At 43.8% G+C, this 19257-nt stretch overlaps 1 protein-coding gene across 1 annotated transcript in view; it reads right to left on the bottom strand.

Moving 5' to 3' along the window:
• LOC132016487 (deleted in malignant brain tumors 1 protein-like) overlaps positions 1–19257 on the bottom strand; it is a 218964-nt gene that overhangs the window by 93902 nt on the left and 105805 nt on the right. Inside the window, 5 exon segments of the mRNA XM_059397731.1 lie at positions 8913–9252; positions 9697–9726; positions 9819–10001; positions 13837–14134; positions 14826–14857. Of these exon segments, the coding sequence (XP_059253714.1) occupies positions 8913–9252; positions 9697–9726; positions 9819–10001; positions 13837–14134; positions 14826–14857 (883 nt within the window).

Raw genomic sequence — 19257 nt, 5'->3', positions numbered from 1 at the left:
ATTGCTTAGCCCAGCCCCTGGCAAGGGCAGCGCAATTCCGCCTCTGGCAAAAACATTTGAGAATCATGGCAACAGGGCCCTCCCCCAGAAGATCAGCAAGAACAGCCAACCAAGACCAAGCTCACCAATCAATGAGAACTCGGAACTCCAGAGCTCGGGAAAGTAACATAGAATTCATGACTTTTTCCCCATGATTCTTTAGTCTTTCAAAGTTAAATTTTTAAAATTTTCGTTATTTTTTTCTTTTTCTATTTTTTTTAGTTTTTCCTCTTTCCCCTTTTAACCTATTTTCACTATTTTATCTTCTCAATACCTTTTTAAAAATCTTTTTCACAAATTTTCATTTTTATAGTCATATTCTATCCCTTCATTGTGTTTAACCTTATTTTTTGTATACATATGTTTTTCTTTCTTAAAAATTGTGGGATAGAGTTTTTTTTAATAGATCGAAATATACCCTAAATCTAGTGTATGGCTTTGTTCTAGTCTCCAGCCTGATCACATTCTCTCCTATTATTTTTTTCTTTTTTCAACCAACTGCTTATCTTTTTCAATTCCTTTTTTAAAATCTTCTAAAAAAGATTTTATTTATTTATTTGACAGAGAATGAGATAGCAAGAAAGGAGTGGGAGAGGGAGAAGGAGGCTTCTGGCTGAGCAGGGAGCCTGATATGGGGCTAGATCCCAGGACCTTGAGATCATGACCTGAGCTGAAAATAGATGCTTAATGACTGAGCTGCCCAGGCACCCCTAAATCTTTTTAAATTTTCATCTTTTTAGTCATCCATCCCTTCTCCATGTTTACACACACACACACACAGACACAAACACACTTTTTTTTTCTTTAAAATTTTGGGAGACAGTTTCTTCTAACAGACCAAAATACACCCCAAATCAAGTGTGTGGCTCTGTTCTATTCACCAGCCTAATCATATATATCTGTATCTATATCTATATCTATCTATATATATTTATTTATTCATTTTTCTTTTCTTCTCCCCCCAGATTTGGGTCTCTTCTGATTTGATTACCATATTTTTTTTAGGGTCGTTATTACACTTTTAGCATTCTTTTCTCTCATCCATCTATTCTTTTCTGACAAAATGACAAGGAAGAAAAATTCACTTAAAAAACAAAAACAAAAACAAAAACAAAAAAAAAAAAAACAAGACACAGTACCAACTGCCAGGGACCTAATCAACATGGAAATTAGTAAGGTGTCAGAACTAGAGTTCAAAATGATAATTAAAAAGATGATAGCTTGGCTTGAAAAAAAAAAAAAAGCATAGAAGATACAAGAGAATCCCTTTCTGGAGAAATAGAAGAACTAAAATCTGACCAAGTAAAAAAAAAAAAAACTATTAGTGAGGTGCAATAAAAATGAAGGCTCTCACTGCTAGGATAAATGAGGCAGAAGAGAGAATTAGTGATATAGAAGACTAAATGATGGAGAATAAAGAAGCTGAGAAAAAGAGGGATAAACAACTACTGGATCATTAGGGGAGAATTTGAGAGACAAGTGATACCATAAGATGAAACAATGTTAGAATAACTGGGATCCCAGAAGAAGAAAAAAAAAAAGAGAGAGGGACAGCAGGTATATTGGAGCAAATTATAGCAGAGAACTTCCCTAATTTGGGGGAGGAAACAAGAATCAAAATCCAAGAGGCACAAAGAACCCCCTTTAAAATCAATAAAAATTGGTCAACACCCCATCATCTAATAGTAAAATTTACAAATCTCAGAGACAAAGACCCCATCAGAAAGGAGAATTATAGACCAATATCCTTGACGAAAATGGATGCAATAATTCTCGCCAAAATACTAGCCAAAGGATCCAACAGTACATTAAAAGGATTATTTGCTATGACCAAGTGGGATTTATTCCTGGGCTGCAAGGTTGGTTCAACATCTGCAAATCAATCAATGTGATGCAACACCTTAATAAAAAAAAGAACAAGAACCATATGATACTCTCAATAGATGCTGAAAAGCATTTGACAAAGTATAGCATCCTTCCTTGATAAAAACTCTTCAAAGTGTAGGGATAGGGGTTATATGCCTCAATATCATAAAAGCTAACTATGAAAAACAAACAGTGAATATCATTCTCAATGGGAAAAACTGAGAACTTTCCTCCTAAGGTCAGGAACATGGCAGGGATGTCCACTATCACCACTGCTATTCAAGACAGTACTAGAAGTCCTAGCCTCAGCAATCAGACAAGAAGAACAAAAATAAAATAAAATAAAATGTACCCAAATCAGCAAAGAAGAAGTCAAACTCTCACTCTTTGCAGATGATATGATACTTCATGTGGAAAACCCAAAAGACTCCACTCCAAAACTGCTAGAACTCATACAGGAATTCAGTAAAGTGTCAGGATATAAAATCAATGCACAGAAATCAGTTGCATTTCTATACACCAACAGCAAGACAGAAGAAAGAGGAATTAAGGGGTCAATCCTATTTATAACTGCACCCCAAAGCATAAGATACTAGGAATAAATCTAACCAAAGAGGCAAAGAATCTGTACTCAGAAAACTATAGAGTACTCATGAAAGAAATGGAGGAAGACACAAAGAAATGGAAAAACGTCCCATACTCATGGATTGGAAGAATAAATATTGTAAAAATGTCTAGGCTACATAGAGCAGTCTACACATTTAATGCAATCCCTATCAAAATACCATCTACTTTTTTCAAAGAAATGGAACAAAAAATTCTAAAATTTATATGGAAAAAGAAAAGACCCTGAATAGCCAGAAGACTGTTGAAAAAGAAAAGCAAAGTCAATGGCATCACAATTCCAGATTTCAAGCTCTATTACAAAGCACCCTCTTGGACCTCAGCCACAGCAAGTTCTTCCTAGAAACATCACCAAAGGCAAGGGAAGCAAGGGCAAAAATGAACTATTGGGACTTCATCAAGATCAAAAAGCTTTTGCACAGCAAAGGAAACAGTCAACAAAACCAAAAAACAACTCACAGAATGGGAGAAGATATTTGCAAATGACATACCAGATAATGGATTAGTACCCAAAATCTATAAAGAACTTATCAAACTCAACACCATAGAACAAATAATCCAATCAAGAAATGGGAAGAAGACATGAACAGACATTTCTACAAAGAAGACATCCAGATGGCCAACAGACACATGAAAAAGTGCTCTACATCACTTGGCATCAGGGAAATACAAATCAAAACCACAGTGAGATACCACCTCACACCAGTCAGAATGGCTAAAATTAACAAGTCAGGAAACAACAGATGTTGGCGAGTATGCAGAGAAAGGTGAACCCTCCTACACTGTTGGTGGGAATGTAAACTGGTGCAGCCACTCTGGAAAACAGTATGGCGGTCCCTTAAAAAGTTGAAAATAGAGCTACCCTACGACCCAGCAATCACACTACTGCGTACCTACCCTAAATATAGAAATGTAGTGATCCGAAGGGGCACGTGCATCCAAATGTTAATAGCAGCAATGTCTTCAATAGCCAAACTATGGAAAGAACCTAGATGTTCATCAACAGATGAATGGATAAAGAAGATGTGGTGTGTAAACACACACACACACACACAATGGAATATTGTGCAGCCATAAAAAAACCCCAATTCTTGCCCTTTACAGTGACATGGATGGAACTCGAGGGTATTATGCTAAGCAAAGTAAGTCAGTCAGAGAAAGACAATTATCATATGATCTCACCAATATAAGGGATTTGAGAAATAAGACAGAGGATCATAGGGATGGGGGCGGGGAGTGAAACAAGATGAAACCAGAAAGGGAGACAAACCATAAGAAACTCTTAATGTCAGACTGAGGGTTGCTGGAGGAGAGGAGAGTAGGAGGGTTGGGTGGCTGGGTTATGGATATTGGGGAGGGTATGTGCTATGGTGAGTGCTGTGAATCATGTAAGACTGATGATTCACAGACCTGTACCCCTGAAACAAATAATACATTACATGTTAATAATTAAAAAACATAGTGAACTGGCAAAATATAGTCCTTTGGACATGATAGAATCTCAGAAGTATTTGCTGATTTGATTGTTTTGAAGAGATTCTGGAGGTAATAGCTTTAATATGTGATGCTATTACATATTACGTATGTAATACATACATAATTACATATGTAAACATGTACATATGTAATATGTACCTCTTCAGGGTGCCCACACATCAAGAGCAAGCCAGGATTCCTGGAAGCTGGGGTCCCCTGCCTGTTCAGGGGTTCCCAACAACAAGTAAGCAGGAAGGCCATGGTCTCTCTTCTTCTGACCTGCTTTCTCAGCTTATGCTTCCCACAGGAACCAGTGGCATGATATGTTCTTCCTGGACCATTGGTTAAAATTTCTATTAATCTGAGTAAATATACCTTCCCACAGATTTCCAGTGATTGAGAGTAGGACATATATATCTGCATAGCAAAACCAGAGAAATAGGAATACAAGTTTAGTGACTATGTGGACAAGAGAAATTAGCAGGAAAACAACCAACTAACTAATTCAGCCAATAACTAACCAACAAAACTCTTAGCTAATTATTAGAACTGATTATTTGGCTAAGCTTTGAAATTCCTGGAATTTGAAGGGAGATGGAAATCATGGTGCACAATGGAGTTATTCTTTAAAAAATATATATTTTATTTATTTGACACAGAGAGATCACAAGTAGGCAGAGAGAGAGAGAGGAGGAAGCAGGCTCCCTGCTGAGCAGAGACCCTGATGTGGGGCTCGATCCCAGGACCCTGGGATCATGACCTGAGCCTTAGGCAGAGGCTTTAACCCACAGAGCCACCCAGGTGCCCCACACAATGGAATTATTCTTAATAAATAATTTGTAGGAGGCAGAATTGCCTGATAAGTGATCTCTTCCTAAATGAAGTTATTGTCTTTGCTTGAGGATCACTGAGCAGGATAGTGACTAATACGTTGCCTTCAACGCCAGTTTTATACGAGAGGCAGCATGCTAGCATGTGTCTATTGTTTTTTTCATTCAGTAGATATTTATTTAGAACCTATTACGTGCCAGGAACTGTCCTTGGCTCTGATATAAACTTGCCCGGGGTGCCTGGGTGGCTCAGTGGGTTAAAGCCTCTGCCTCGGCTCAGGTCATGATCCCAGGATCCTGGGATCGAGTCCCGCATCGGGCTCTCTGCTCCGCGGGGAGCCTGCTTCCTCCTCTCTCTCTGCCTGCCTCTCTGCCTACTTGTGATCTGTCTGTCAAATAAATAAAATAAAATCTTTAAACTTGCCCAAATGCCTGCTCTCATAAAAGTCACATTCTGGAAAGTGGAGTGGCAAGGGCACGTGAGGAGCAGGTGAACAAAAGGAAACTGAAGACAATCCCAAATGGTACTACGAAGAGATAAGGAAGAGGTTGATAAAACAGAGCATGACTAAGAGGGAATCTATTTTGGATTGCATATTCAGGGGGAATTCTCTTGAAGGAGTGATGTCTTAGCTGAGACCTGATTACAAGGAGTCAGCTGAGGAAAAATCTGGGAGAAGAGCATTCCAGACAGAGGGAAGAGCCAGTGCAAAGACCCTAAGATGAGTACTACCTTGTCAGTTTCAAGGGATGGTGAAAAAAAAAACCCAAAAGGGAGCACAGCCCAAGATGAGGTGTTTTCTCACTGGTCAGAAACAGACGAGGACTAGATCCTGTCAAGTCTTGCAGGTCCCTGTGAAAGATCTGGACATTTTCCCAAATATAACAGAAAGCCGTTGGAGGGCTTTGAGTTAAGAGGAACGGTCTGATTTGTGATTTACCAGCCAATTCTAGTTTCTGTGCCAGGAACAGATTCCATGTGTGATGGAGAGGAGAGAACGCAGAAGACTACTTAGAAAGTCGTTGCAGTAATTTGAGATGCTGAAGTTTAGGAGAATCGTTTTAACAGCGGAGTTGGGAGATGGTAATGGGTTTAACATACCTTTCGGACGTAGAGCCTGAGAAGTTTCTGAGGCACTGGTTGTGTGGAATGAGGGAAAGCGGACAGGTGGGATGGCCTCTGGTTCAAGAAATTAACTGAGTAGGAAGAATGTGTCTATTTTTAACATCAACCCTCCATGAAAGCCAAGCAAGGTATCATAATCTAACGGACCAGCAACTGTGCCTCTTGCTAACTTCTTGGCCTTGGGCGAGTTGACTAGCTTCTCTATGCTTCAGTTTTCTCACCAAGATAAAGCAGGAATTATAATCATACCTACTTCATAAGGTTGTTGTGAAAATTAAGTAAGTCATGCATGCAAAGTGTTTAGAACTCATTCATTCAAACAGGAGTCGGGACACTGAAGCCTGTGGTTCAAATCCAGTCCAGTGCTTATTTTGTAAGTAAATTTTGGGGGAAGGCAGGCACGCCCGCCACCCCCCAGCAGCTTACCCACCGTGCTGGCTGCTGCTTTCATGCAGCAGCAGCAGAGCAGAAACAGAGAAGTGAACATCCAGCCACAAAGCCTGGGAGATTTCCTGTCTGACTCTTACAGTGAAGTTTTCTTGATCCCGGAATGAGAGGATGAAACAACTGTGCAGGCCGGGGTCTTAGAAAAATGCCCAGGATATCCTTCGCACTCAATGAAATTTGGCTCTTGTTTTCATTCCATGAACATGACTTCATTTTAACCCAAGTGGAGCTCTGTGAAGTGTTTTTATCTCCTTTTTTAAAAAAAGGGAGTGAGTGGCTTGCCCAGGGTCATACGAAGCAAGGGTGGAGATGAACTTCAACTCAAACCTCCTCTTGTAAACCCATTGTCTTTCCCTCATCCCAGGGCCCACTGGGGCTGGTTACACAGGCTTATCTTGAACATTTTCCCCCTGGGGTTTGCTAGTTTCAGAACTCACCAGTTTCCTAGTACACCGGTAAATTGATCTTCTAGGTACAAAATACGTAATATGTTGCTCCCTTCAAGTTTGTTTCAGCAATACCAACCAAAAAAACCTTCTGGTTTTAAGCCAAAAGGAAAATTTGCATGAAGAAAGGACAAATACTGCAAATTCAACATGAAAATACTTCCTACCTTGGGGTGCTGGGGGTGATTCCTCTGCATTCTCTGTTGGGAGAGGGGTTGAGAATTCAGTGGCTGTTAACGTGTGAAAGTATTCACTCCGTCCTCCAGTCATAAAAGACACACAGTGGGAAAGAACATACGCTGCAGAGTTGTACAGGCTACACAAATAATTTACCAAGGTATTTCCTTAACCATGCTTTTAACTGCAATTCCACTGGGTGAAAAGATCAATACCAGAGAATACATTAAAACCCTCATGACTGAAATGAAAATCAAGCTAAATTTTGTTGAAGGAAGAAAGTGGCCCAACCATATTTTCAGTTTAATGGTAGCATCATCTTAATAGCCCAGGAGTGTGCAAATGGCAAATAATGATTGTTAAAATATGGCAATCCAAACCCTTCCACCATTATTCCCTTTTTTTCTTTTATGATCTACGTATTACCTTGCCAGGTACCACATAGAATGAAAAATGGCATGTCGATAAAACAAAAGCATGCACTTACCCAAAGCAGGCTTGAAGTACTCAGTCTCTGTGAATATGGGGGAGAAGAAAGACTTATGTTGGAAAAGGGAAGTTGTTTCCATAGATACTTCAATTCAAAATGAATTTTAACATGAAAGAATGTGATTCTCATATATAAAAATTTTGATTCTCCCTGCCTTAGTTCAGATGATTTTAATGAACCATGTTTGTTAATACAGTATATCTAACAACACACCTTCACCCAGATGTGCCTGTGCTGTTTCTGCCCTGCAGACTATAACACCTCTCAGGAACGGGCAGACACTCATCACACACACATGAAATGGGGAGGAACCCAGTGGCTTTGTAGAATAGACTGCTTTGATGGGATTCTAAACCACAACTCCAACTATGTAATCGAAATAAAACAAAGCCAAGTCAAGGGGGGGGGAGAGAAATAAAAAGTAGATGGAAACAAAATAACACCCCCCCCCAATATTTTTGCTGTTTGAATTGACTTAACTTGCTAATTACCTTAGTGTCATATGAATACGGTCTTTCTGGTTGGGTACAATTGAAATTTTTAGCACGTGACGAAGTTCACTGTTCTAGACCCACTAAGTTTTTTCCTTTATATCCCACTGGCATGAGCATTTATGTCTTCAGCATTGGTAGTATAATACTCATTATGCCAGTCATGCATTTGGTGGAAATTATGTCTGGACCAGTTGTTCTCAATCAGAAGCAATCCCACATGCTCCAAGGGACATTTGACCATGTCTGAAGACATTTTTGGTGGCCAGCGCTGGGGGCAGCGGGGTCATTCAGTTGGTTCAGGTGAGGGATAATGGTAGGAGCTCATAGACATGGGACAGCCCCTTCCACAAGGAATCATGCGTTCACAAACATCAGTAGTGCTGAGATTGAAAAACTCTGGTCTGGAATGATCACGGTAATTTGTAGATGGTTGAAGACTTGTGATTAGCAATACATGGCCTGGACTCACCATCAACAGGACAAAACTCTGTGCTATTTCTAATTTATAAACTCCCAGTTTCTTCGCTTTCCTTAGATTGCAAACTTTTAGTGGGAAAAACTACTTTTTAGTCCCACAGTGTCCTGAAGAAAGGTAGATGGCTTTCAGTGAGTGATTAATGTCCCTGTCGACTTACATTGTCTTTTATCAGTCATTTTGAAATCTAGTCCTCGTAATAGAACCACTAAGATCTTCCACTATTTTTCTCTATTAAAAAAAAAAAAATCCATTTCAACATCTTGTGGCTGGAAATTCCCGAGCTCAAGGTGAAGCTCTTGAATTACCAGCGTCTCTTTACTCTCAGCTCATACGTGTGGCCAGAGATGGTCTGTGATTACACAGATGCAAGCGTCACTAGGGGATTAGCAGAGATGCCACCCACTTAATGATATGAACACCCTCGGAGAGAGAGGCGACTATTACCTGAGCAGACGACACTGGCGTCTTCTCCAGGACCACAGTTATGGACAGACCAGCCGGAATGGGGACACCGTCCCAGGAAACTCTCTCTTCCTGTACAGTCCACATCATCCAGCAGAAACTTGCCCTCTCCTTCACCAAACTGAGCCTTCACAGGGGCTGCGAGGGCACGGCCACAGTTCAGCTGCCGACACACCACATCAGCTTCATTCATGTCCCAGTGGTCATCGCAAACCCTGCCCCACTGGCCGTGGTAGAAAACCTCCACACGTCCAGAACATCTGCCTGAGCCATTCACCAGTTGCAATTGTGGCCAGTCTTTCAGAGACACAAAAACACTACATGTCAGGAGAAGGAACACATTCTGCATTCACCCATAACACATATTTGTGGAACAGGCCCCGGGTCACCCCAGACAGCACTGCAGATGTCACAGTTCACAGCGCACACCTGGTTTTGCTGTCACAGAGTTTGAAGTCTAATTTGCAGGGACTGGGGGAAGTAATCGCATAAATCCAAAATTAAGTTTTTAGATGTACAACTATGCTAGATGCTAAGAGGCAGAGGGGGAGGTGGTTGTAGTGTTTTGAGCGTATATATGGGAGTGGGGGTTCAAGGCAGAGGCTCCCCAGCTCATTAGAAAATAGCAGAGGCTTATGAGTGAGGTGGACGCATAGAGATTCCCCAGGTGCAATCATTCTGTGTGTTAGCACATGACCCACCAAACCACATGCAATGAAGAGGTAGAAAACCTTGACTCACCGCCAGGGAATGGCGTTAGGATCTCAGCATCTGAGAGACGAGAGAAGAGTTGAGGTGTCATTACCATCCCAAAGACGTCACCCAAGTTTACGGGGAGCGTCGCATGGACATGGTGGGCTCACGGGGCAGACACTGAGCTAAGGGCGACCGCATGGAGTAGATGTTGAGGTACGGGCATAACTTGGGGACTGGATTCAACAGGTTCGTTCTGATCAGTGGCACGTGAAACGTGATTGAGTATTTGGGCAGCGCAGAGTCACTCACACCTTGTTCAAAAGAACTGGATCCCTTGTGGGAACGTGCCTCTGCCAGAAAGACAGAAGGGTCAGGTGCTTATAGGAGTGTACGCCTCTGGCTTATAAAGAGACTTCTAAGGAAGTCTTTTAGGTCTTTTAGGGTGAGCTTTTCTCCATTTATTTTTGAATTTGCTGAAAATCTGAAGTTAGGTTTTTTAAAAATATAATTTCAGTTCAGCTGTAACTTTGAATGATAGTTTATTAAATCACGTTTGTATCCTCAGTCCATAACTATCTGAAATACATTTAGGCAATGAGAACAAAACAGTCTGGGCAGAAAAGGCTTCCTCTCTGCCATAGATAAAGCAGAGAAGCTGCCTTTTTCCCCCCTTTCCTTGGTTGAGTTCTTTTGATTCAATTCATTATTTGTCTTCTGCCCTCCCCCACTTCCACATGGGTTGTATTATAAAATCAGAGGATTGGGGACATTTGGGGACGTTCCCTTAAAGATATACTGCAGTGTGATTCTTACCAAAAGCTCCTGAAGTTTCATGTTCATATTCTATGAGAAAGAAAAGAAAGTTGTATAAAATGAGTCTTTCATGAAAGAGGACAAACATTCTGGAATGCCCTGTGCTTGCTGGATGGATCGGCTGTTCTCCCTGTGCTATGATCCTAGTGAAAGAGTTCAGCCTGGAATTTGTGCTCTATGTGGTTATTCCAAAAAGGAAGTTTGGAAGGAAAGACCTTTATGCTATTTTCAATATTCGCTGAAGAGCAGACTTCTTGGTCTGAACTCTATGCTCAGGAATAGCCCAGTACACTCAACTAAGGTTGGTTTGTTTAAGGGTCTTCCCTGACCTTGGGGGTGGGAACACCTGCAGGCCAGACAGGTGCGTCTTAGGTGACCAACGTTACCTTCTGTGGAAGATTTTAAACACTTGTTTTCATATTGTGATGAATATGATTGTGTTGTAACTTGGAGATAAAACTCTAATTGACTCTTGAAGATAAATGGTTTCCAAAGGAGTCTGTGCTCAGGGCAGGCCACCCTGGCTGTGATGTTTGGGGCATTTGTTTGAAGAACATGGGAGCTCATTAACACATGGACATTCATTCCTTCATCATATGGTCAATCGCTCATTTCCCCAGGTAACATTCAGTTTTGGTGATGTTGGAAGGTGGGTCTGGAGGTGCTGGTTTAAATAAATTAGGGTGGTTCTACTCAAGGGCACACATGTGCATGCCGGGCTTGGGGCACATGCATGGGTGAGGGGCTTAAAATATGAGGGAAGAGTGAGGCAGAGTTGTCTCAGAGCAGCAAGACAACTTGGCACATTTGCCAATGTTGCCTGGAGTCAGGGTGCTTTCCAGCATGCAGCATACTTAGTGAAGGGGACAGCACCAGAGGTGGAATCCAGAGGCCTGGATATTTGCCATGTGACTTTGGCCAAGGTACTTGACCTTGACTTAACCTTGTCACTGAGCCTCAGTTTACCTATTTATGAAACAAGGATCATGAAACAAGCCTGCTTGAATTGTGTGAGGATGAAATGGTGTAACAGAGGGAAGGTGCTTGGAAAACTGGAAACTGCTCCATGCCCCAACAGGGTTCACACACAACCATCAAGTGACTCAGTGTATTCAGATTTGGAATACCTTACATGCTAAGGTTATAATAAAGAGCCAATAAATCTGTCAAAATATCATATTTGAAATAAATTAGATTTTCTTTCCCCCCAAATGATAAACTCAAACAACTTTAATCAGTAGATTAATTAGAGGAAATTAATGGAAAAAATCTGGATTGAGGTTAACGCTCGAGGAAGGAACTATTAACACCTTTGCTTTTATTAGTAAAGCAATAATTAATTCACCATCAGTTCATTATTAATACATACCTATTAAAACAAACAAAATCAACTGCACATGCTTGATTCCAGAGTAGAGTTTAAGAAACATCACTATTGATATTTTGGGCTGTGTTGTAGGACGTTTAGTAGTGTCCCTGACTTCTAAGATGCCAGTACCACCCCCTAGTGGTCACAGTCAAAATGTCTCTCGACATTGACAAAAGTCCCCTGGAGAACAAAATCATCCCCAGTTGAGACCAACTGTTTAAAACTATACTTAAAAGTGTTTTTAAAATTGCCTGAAGTCAGATTCTTTTTATAAAAAAAAACTTTATTTATTTATTTGATAAAGAGATAGAGAGAGAGCCAGCATGAGCAGGGGGAAGAGCAGGGGGAGAGGGAGAAGCAAACTGCCTGCTGAGCAGGGAGCCTGACTCAGGGCTCAGTCTCAGGACGCTGGGATCATGACCTGAGCCAAAGGCAGACACTTAACCAACTGAGCCACCCAAGCGTCTCCTGAAGTCAGATTCTTATGATAATTTGCTAACTAGACTGTTCTCAGACCCATCCTCCCCTCAAGGGGCTGTACCCAAGGACCTGCTGCCTAAGAGACTGGCTGAGTCCTCCTGTAACTTTCTAGGCTGCCTGGAGTGCCCAGATGAGGCAAAGATGACACCCTGTCAACTCTGTGTGTCCCGGGGACTCACAGGAAGCTCACAAAGTGGGTTCTAGGGGTTCAGGAAGAGGGGCTGGGGCTGCCTTTCCCCTGCAAGGCAGGAAGAGGCCTTGGGAATGTTGATTTTATGGACTGAAATTCTCTTCTACCCATTTAACTAGCTCTCAAGACAGAGTCACCTGCAGTGGGAAAGGTCCCAGCAGGGCAGGTTCTGGTCCCCACCACCACCAAGTGAGGGGAGTCTGCTGCTTTGTGACAGAAGCTGGCACGTGGAATAGTCTAGAAGTCAATCCCACGGGACAGGGACGTTGTGTTCAATGCTGGATAGCCAAGCCTTCTGCAAATTTTCTGAATGCATGAGTGCTTGGCTCTTGGCTAGTTGATAATCGTTTAGAATCTGTTTTCTGGCATGCCAGGTTTGGAAGGATGATCTGGGGAAGGGGGGAGTGGTCTCCTCCAACTCTGCCATATTTGGCAGCTAAGGATCAAGGAGGGGGCTGCCACTGGCTCCTGACCCCTGAACTTGCCCCATCATGCAGAGATGGCTTATTAGAAACATGGTTACTTGGTCTCTAGAAGATAGAGGTCCTCAAAAAGCAGAGCTATCTGGCACAGCATCATTGGCTAGGAAGTGCACGTGAAGGATCAGAATTAACAGGTGTCTTCCCTCATAGTTGGGGGGTGGGGGTGGGAGGGAGGAAATCCATTGTTTGGGGTGCTACTATTATTAATATGATTGTTTCCATGTGTTAAAGTAGAAGTAATGTGCAAAAACACAAATTAAGAGGAAGGGGAGGCATGGGGGACACATTTATTAAGGATGTTCGATGCCCCTGTTATTAATCAGGGTCCCCCACTCGGAGCTCTAATGCTCTGCTGTTGGCTGTTGCTGTCTTGAAATTCTTAAGTAATTTCTGGAAAAGGAGACCCGCGCGTTCATCTTGCACTGCGACCTGCAATGATGTAGTCCGTCCTGCGCCTGGGCTAAGCCTTTTCGATTCAAACCTAGAGATTTTTTTTTTTTTTGTAATAGGCTAACCTTGGCTTCTCAAATAGACACAAAAATTGGGGGGGGTTAGATTTGGGGTGTCCTTGGGGCACCTGGGTGTCTCTGTGGGTTAAGCCTCTGTTCAGCTCAGGTCATGATCCCGGGGTCCTGGGATGAAGCCCCATGTCGGGTTCTCTGCTCAGTGAGGACTCTGTTTCTCCCTTTCCCTCTGTGTGCTCTCTCTCACTCTCCAATCAATCAATCAACCAATCATGCAATCTTTAAAAAAAAAGATTAGGTGTCTGGCTGTGTTGGGAAGATACCGAGGACATGAATGAGGGGAAAAAATGGCAATTCAAGTCCCAGAGAAGAGAGGAAGGCATTTACCCAGGCAGGTGACACCGGCGTCTTCCCCATGCTCACAGTTGTGGGTGAACCAGCCGGCGTGGGAGCACTGTCCCAGATTGGCCTCAGTCCCCGAGCACTGCACATCGTCCAGAAGGATGGGGCCTGAGCCCTGGCCATAGTGGGCCTTTCCCGGGGCGGAGACGGCTGTCCCGCAGCCCAGCTGCCGACACACCACCTGTGCTTCCTTCTTGTCCCAAAAGTCGTCACACACGGTGTGCCATATGCCTTCAAAGTACACCTCGACACGGCCCGAACACCTGCCAGAGCCTTCCACGAGCTGCACAGCGAGCCAGTCTTTGGGAGAGAGTCAGTCCCCCCACCCAGAGTGTTGGTGGAGTCACCACGTTCCTCACCAGCGACCTCATCCTGACATTGAACCTATTCATGGAGGGCCACCGGGGCTCCAGGCACCGGCTTAAGTCCTTCACAACAGACATCTTTTAGAGACTCACAACTACCTTGTGGGGTATTATTGTCCCTATCTTACCATGGAGGAAACCCGGTACAGCTTCCTGGGGGTCCCATCAGGGAGGGGCAGCAGGGAACACCTAGCTCATTATCTCTGTAGGGCCCTCCTGTTGGGGGGGTGTCAACCACGGGAGGGCTGTGTAGCGGGACATCTGGCTTTGCTTTGGTCTTTTCAGAAGCACTTGATTCTGGATCCTCCCTTCTGGTCTGGCAAGAACATCTACATCTTAGGTAGGAACTCTCCAAGTCTGGGCTCCTTGATAGAGCAGCTTAAGAAATACCTCCTGGATGCTTGGACCGTTTTCACGTGTCACTCTTATTGTCAGTGCCAAGTTGAGCTTGCTGGGGGAAAACAGCTGTGCAAGAAGCACCCACACTGCTGGACTCCCCAGGAAGCTGCAGCCCGACCAGTGCGCACCCACACTTGAACTCTCTGAGCATTTGCTGGGCATCGCTCGCTGGCATTCCCAATGCTCGGGGCGGGAAGGGCTTACTGGGACACGGAGGTGCACAGCTGGCTCTGGCTTTGCTGCTGCTCTCATCATTCACTAGCTACACAATTTGTGTAGGTCCGCCCACCTCCCATTCCTCATCTGTAAATGATGGGGAATGTGATAAGTGCACAGGCCTCAAGAGAGATCAATGAACCAAAAGCATCTAAATTGCCCTGTGCAGAGGGAGCACCGACGAGCTGGCAATGGTCACTTTCTACCCCTCACCCACTGTCACCAGAGAGCTGAGGAGGCTGATAGGATCTCCCAAGGGCTGGCTGCTGACATCTGGCCGTTCCCTGCACCCCTTCCCCACTCACCACCCCCGCCCCCGCCCCGGCCTGCTCCTTATGTCCCAGAGGCGGCAGAGCAGGGCTTCTCAAAGCCTGGTCTTCACAGACCCTGCGTATTCGAATCTCTCGAGAGGTTTGCTAAAGATCAGACTCCTGGAGTGTACCCCATGTCTCCGAGGGAACCTGGGATTTTTCCCATTCTGCAAGCTCTGGGGGTTGATTTTGGCTTACCCCAACATTTAAGAGCACTTGAGAGAGGGACTTTTAAGTCAGTCTCTCATGTGTCAGAACCATGAAATTAGATAAAGACCCCTGTCTTGTGAAACAGAAATGGAAATGGGACTCCTTTATTTTCAGGGATGAGCTACTCATGCAACCCCAGGGCCATTCACAGATTCTCCATTTCCCTACAACCCTGGATGGGCCACCCGCCCTTGGCCCTGCTTCCTCCAAGCCAAGGGGATGGACCAGCTCTGACTCACCATCCAGCTGCCCCGGAGGCAAGCCTTGCACGGTGCTTCTCTTAGAATGTCCTTTCCATAGGTTTTCTGTGGGTCCTCTGATGTCCCTCCTGGAGCAACCTGAGAAGTACAGCCAGGTTAAAATCTGTATGTTCAGCCCAGGGAGTGAGAAAACAGCCTCCCCAGAGGGAGACCTGACAGGGCCTAGCATCAGAGAGCATCTGCCCCAGCCCCATCCCAAACTCTCGGACGCACAGGTTCAGCAGAGAGAACCTGAGAACCCAAGAATCTGAATGTTTACCAACCCAATCGGTTCTGGCGTGCTGTGGAGTTTGAGAACCTATGTTCTGGAATCACTTTTCCTTAAGCTCTTGTCTTGAGGTATACTGGGTCTTATCACTTCCTTTTAATCAGATAAGTATTTATACTGGTACACATTATCAGACGTCCTCAGCTATCTGTACCTAATCTCGAGCATTTTCTTTTCTTTTCTTTTTTTAAGATTTTATTTATTTATTTGAAAGCAGGAGAGAGAGAAAGCACAAGCAGGGGGAGGGGCAGAGAGAGAAGCAGACTCACTGCTGTGTAGGGATCCCCAACACAGGACCCTGGGATCATGACCTGAACTGAAAGCAGACGCTTAACTGACTGAGTCACCCATGTGACCCTGCCTTTTAGTTTTAAACTGATGTTTTCTAGTATCTCCTGAGTTCATCTTTTTAAAACAATTTACCTCCTTTTTTCTTTTCTTTTCTGTTTTTGTTTTTTTTTTTTTTTTGCTTTTTACTTATTTTTCTATTTTTATTTTTCTCACTTCTTTTTTCTTTGGAAGGGTATTTAATTAATACTTATTAATTATTTTATGTGTTTGGCTTTGTCTTTTAAAGTAGATTTGCTAAGGGATGAGATGTTTGGGTGCTGCTCTGCATAAACCCAGCTGTCCATTATTTCCTGGCCCCTAAGTTTTTTGGGCTGGGCATGATAACTTTAATCTAAGCATTGCCTTCGAGCAAACAAATAGGTGATATCCTCCAGAGCTCCCCCTTGGGTGGATTTTGCACTGTGCGCCCTGTGCCCTTCTGTTCCTCTCTTCTTTCAGCCTTTATGAAGTGACACCACGCTCGTGGACAAACCGTCCAGTGACAAAGGCCATGAAGTTGTTGAGTGGATTTAAAATAGTTCATATACATCTGGGTCTGCTGGGGCGGCCCTGCTGTTCCTCGTCATTGGATAAGGCCCTGGGGACATATCAGAAAACACAGACCTGGTACTTGTGGCTGGGAAAAAAAAAACCCAAAACCCGTGACCACTACAGAGATTGAGCACTAGACCAGACAGAATGTAACCCAGCAAGCAGATGCGTAGTCTGGGCTGCAAGACCCAAGAGAGGTCCCCCCACTCCGTGGGGAAGGGAGGCTTCTAGACCTCAGCTAAGTTGGTGTTGTTAATAATGATACCTGTCCTTTATTTAACCCCTGCTGTGTTCTTGTCATGAGTTTAACTGGCTTGAAAAAACCACAGTTGACTTGAGAAGATTCTATTAGTGCCTCCATGCACATTTTAACAGATCAGGAAGTCAAGGCACAAAGAAGCCAGGTACATTTCCCAGACGCCACAGCTTATAAGTGGCAGTGCTGGGATGTGGTTCCAGAGTCTAGACAATTAGTCGCTCACTCCCACTTCTTTCCTTTTCATCCCACACCTCCTACAGCCTCCTACCAAGTGGCTAAACCCCTTCATTTTTGATGCCACTTCAGTCCATCCTGTGCATGAGCAACTCTGACGCCTACACCCAACTTTACACTTTTCCAAGCACACTCACAACTGTCAGCCCCCTAGATTATCAGAGAAGCCCCGTGATGTGTGCTGCTCAGGCCCAATAAGGTGGCCTGGGGGCTGACACGCAGAACACCTACTGAAGCCGTCCCAGACCAACTGTGACCACCTTGAACTAGGTTTGTGTGTTTTGTTTCCTTTGTGTGTGGACTACCATGACCTTTTTTTTTTTTAAAGTAGTTTTCTTAACTCAGTCTTTTCTCACTTTAGTCCATGTCACCTGTCCAGGTGACAGGCAGAGTAACCTTCCCCCAGGAACTCAACCACCTAGATGTGAATACTTAGCTAAGGGCAAATCGTAACATTACCTTGACATTAGCCAGAACTCCAGGATCCTACAAATCTTCTTTAACATATGAAAATCCCTTTGGAAACTTCCTTTATCTCTACAACCTGCCCCAAGATATGTTAGCAATCATCCTCCAAACATATGGCCCACTGATATCCATCTGAAGGGTCTCGGAACTAAGGTTTAATAGACAGTAGTAGATGATTCTGCAAGGTCCTGGAGCCCTTGCTTCCAAATTCCCTAGACACTTACACTATCCCTAATCCCTCTCCCAACTTGAAAGTATATAATCAGTCACTCCTCACAGCTCTAGGGCAGCGCTTTCTGCCCCAGGTCCTATCCCCATGCTTTAATGAAACAACCCTTTTTGCACTGACAATGTCTCAAGAATTCTTTCTTGACTATTTGCTCCTGAACCCCAACACATCACATCACTTTCCAGTTCCTCTCCTATGAGCAACTTGTTTTCCCTTTCTCAGAAGGAAGGTTCAGATTCACCCATGACTTCATGAGCTTTTCTTGAAATTTCCTGAAATGTCATAACCACTTATATCAACATGGTAACCTAGCCATCCAAGAAAGACCAATTTCCAGCTGGAAACTTTATGTTTTCTCCATGATTGAAAACCTGACCTCCCCAAGTTCTTATGTTCAGTCCATTAAAGTTTAACAAATATCACTGAGCACCTACTATGTGCTGGGCACTGGGGATCTGATGGCAAATGATAGTATCTCAATAACTCATTGGATATTTACTGGTTTGGGGCTACCTGTTCATGTCTTGTCCTCCCCCCAAGTCAGATCAGGAGATCTGAGTAGAAGGGACCATGCTCCGAGCACGGTGCCTGGAATCTGCTGGGCACTCACCAAATGACAGGAAAATGAATCAAGGGTGTGGGGTGGCAGATAGACCTTGAAGAATGGGTGGGCTAAATTTAGAGGAAGAGGATAAATAGGAATGAACCCCTTTTACAGAGGAATCGAGAAGGGAGCCATCTGAACCACGACTCTGTGTTAGAGGGAGAGTTATAAAGATGGATCAGAGGAAAAGATTAGTTTTTTGGGTTTTGAATGATAGGAAGAGAAGCCTAGACTTTTCAAGTGATGGTGGAGGTGTTGTTTGGCATTCTTGCTTGGAGAACAGACATGATAGACAGCACAAGGCAGGTGTAGCTGGAAGTGAGTCAGAATCAAATGTAGGGAGTAAACTGGGGTGCAGGCTACTCTAGGGAACAAGGCAGAAGATGCCCTGTGCTTGGTCTGTGATGGCAGCTCTGGGCCTATAGAAGGGGGAAAATAAAATGTTGGATGATGTTTCTTAAGATTGGTCTCACAGGGGAACCTGGGTGGCTCAGTCATTAAGCATTTGCCTTCGGCTCAGGTCATGATCCCAGGGTCCAGGATCGAGCTCCGTATCGGGCCCCCTGCTCAGAGGGGAGCCTGCTTCTCCCTCTCCCACTCCCCCTGCTTGTGTTCTCTCTCTCGCTGTGTCTCTGTCAAATAAATAAATAAAATCTTAAAAAAAAAAAAAAAAAGATTGGCCTCCCAGCTGCCTTCATCAG

This window comes from Mustela nigripes, chromosome 4 (genome assembly GCF_022355385.1).
Source record: "Mustela nigripes isolate SB6536 chromosome 4, MUSNIG.SB6536, whole genome shotgun sequence".
NCBI classification, from domain to species: Eukaryota; Metazoa; Chordata; class Mammalia; order Carnivora; family Mustelidae; genus Mustela; species Mustela nigripes.
Note: the sequence above shows the minus strand (reverse complement) of the source record. Positions and strands in the feature narration are given on the sequence as shown.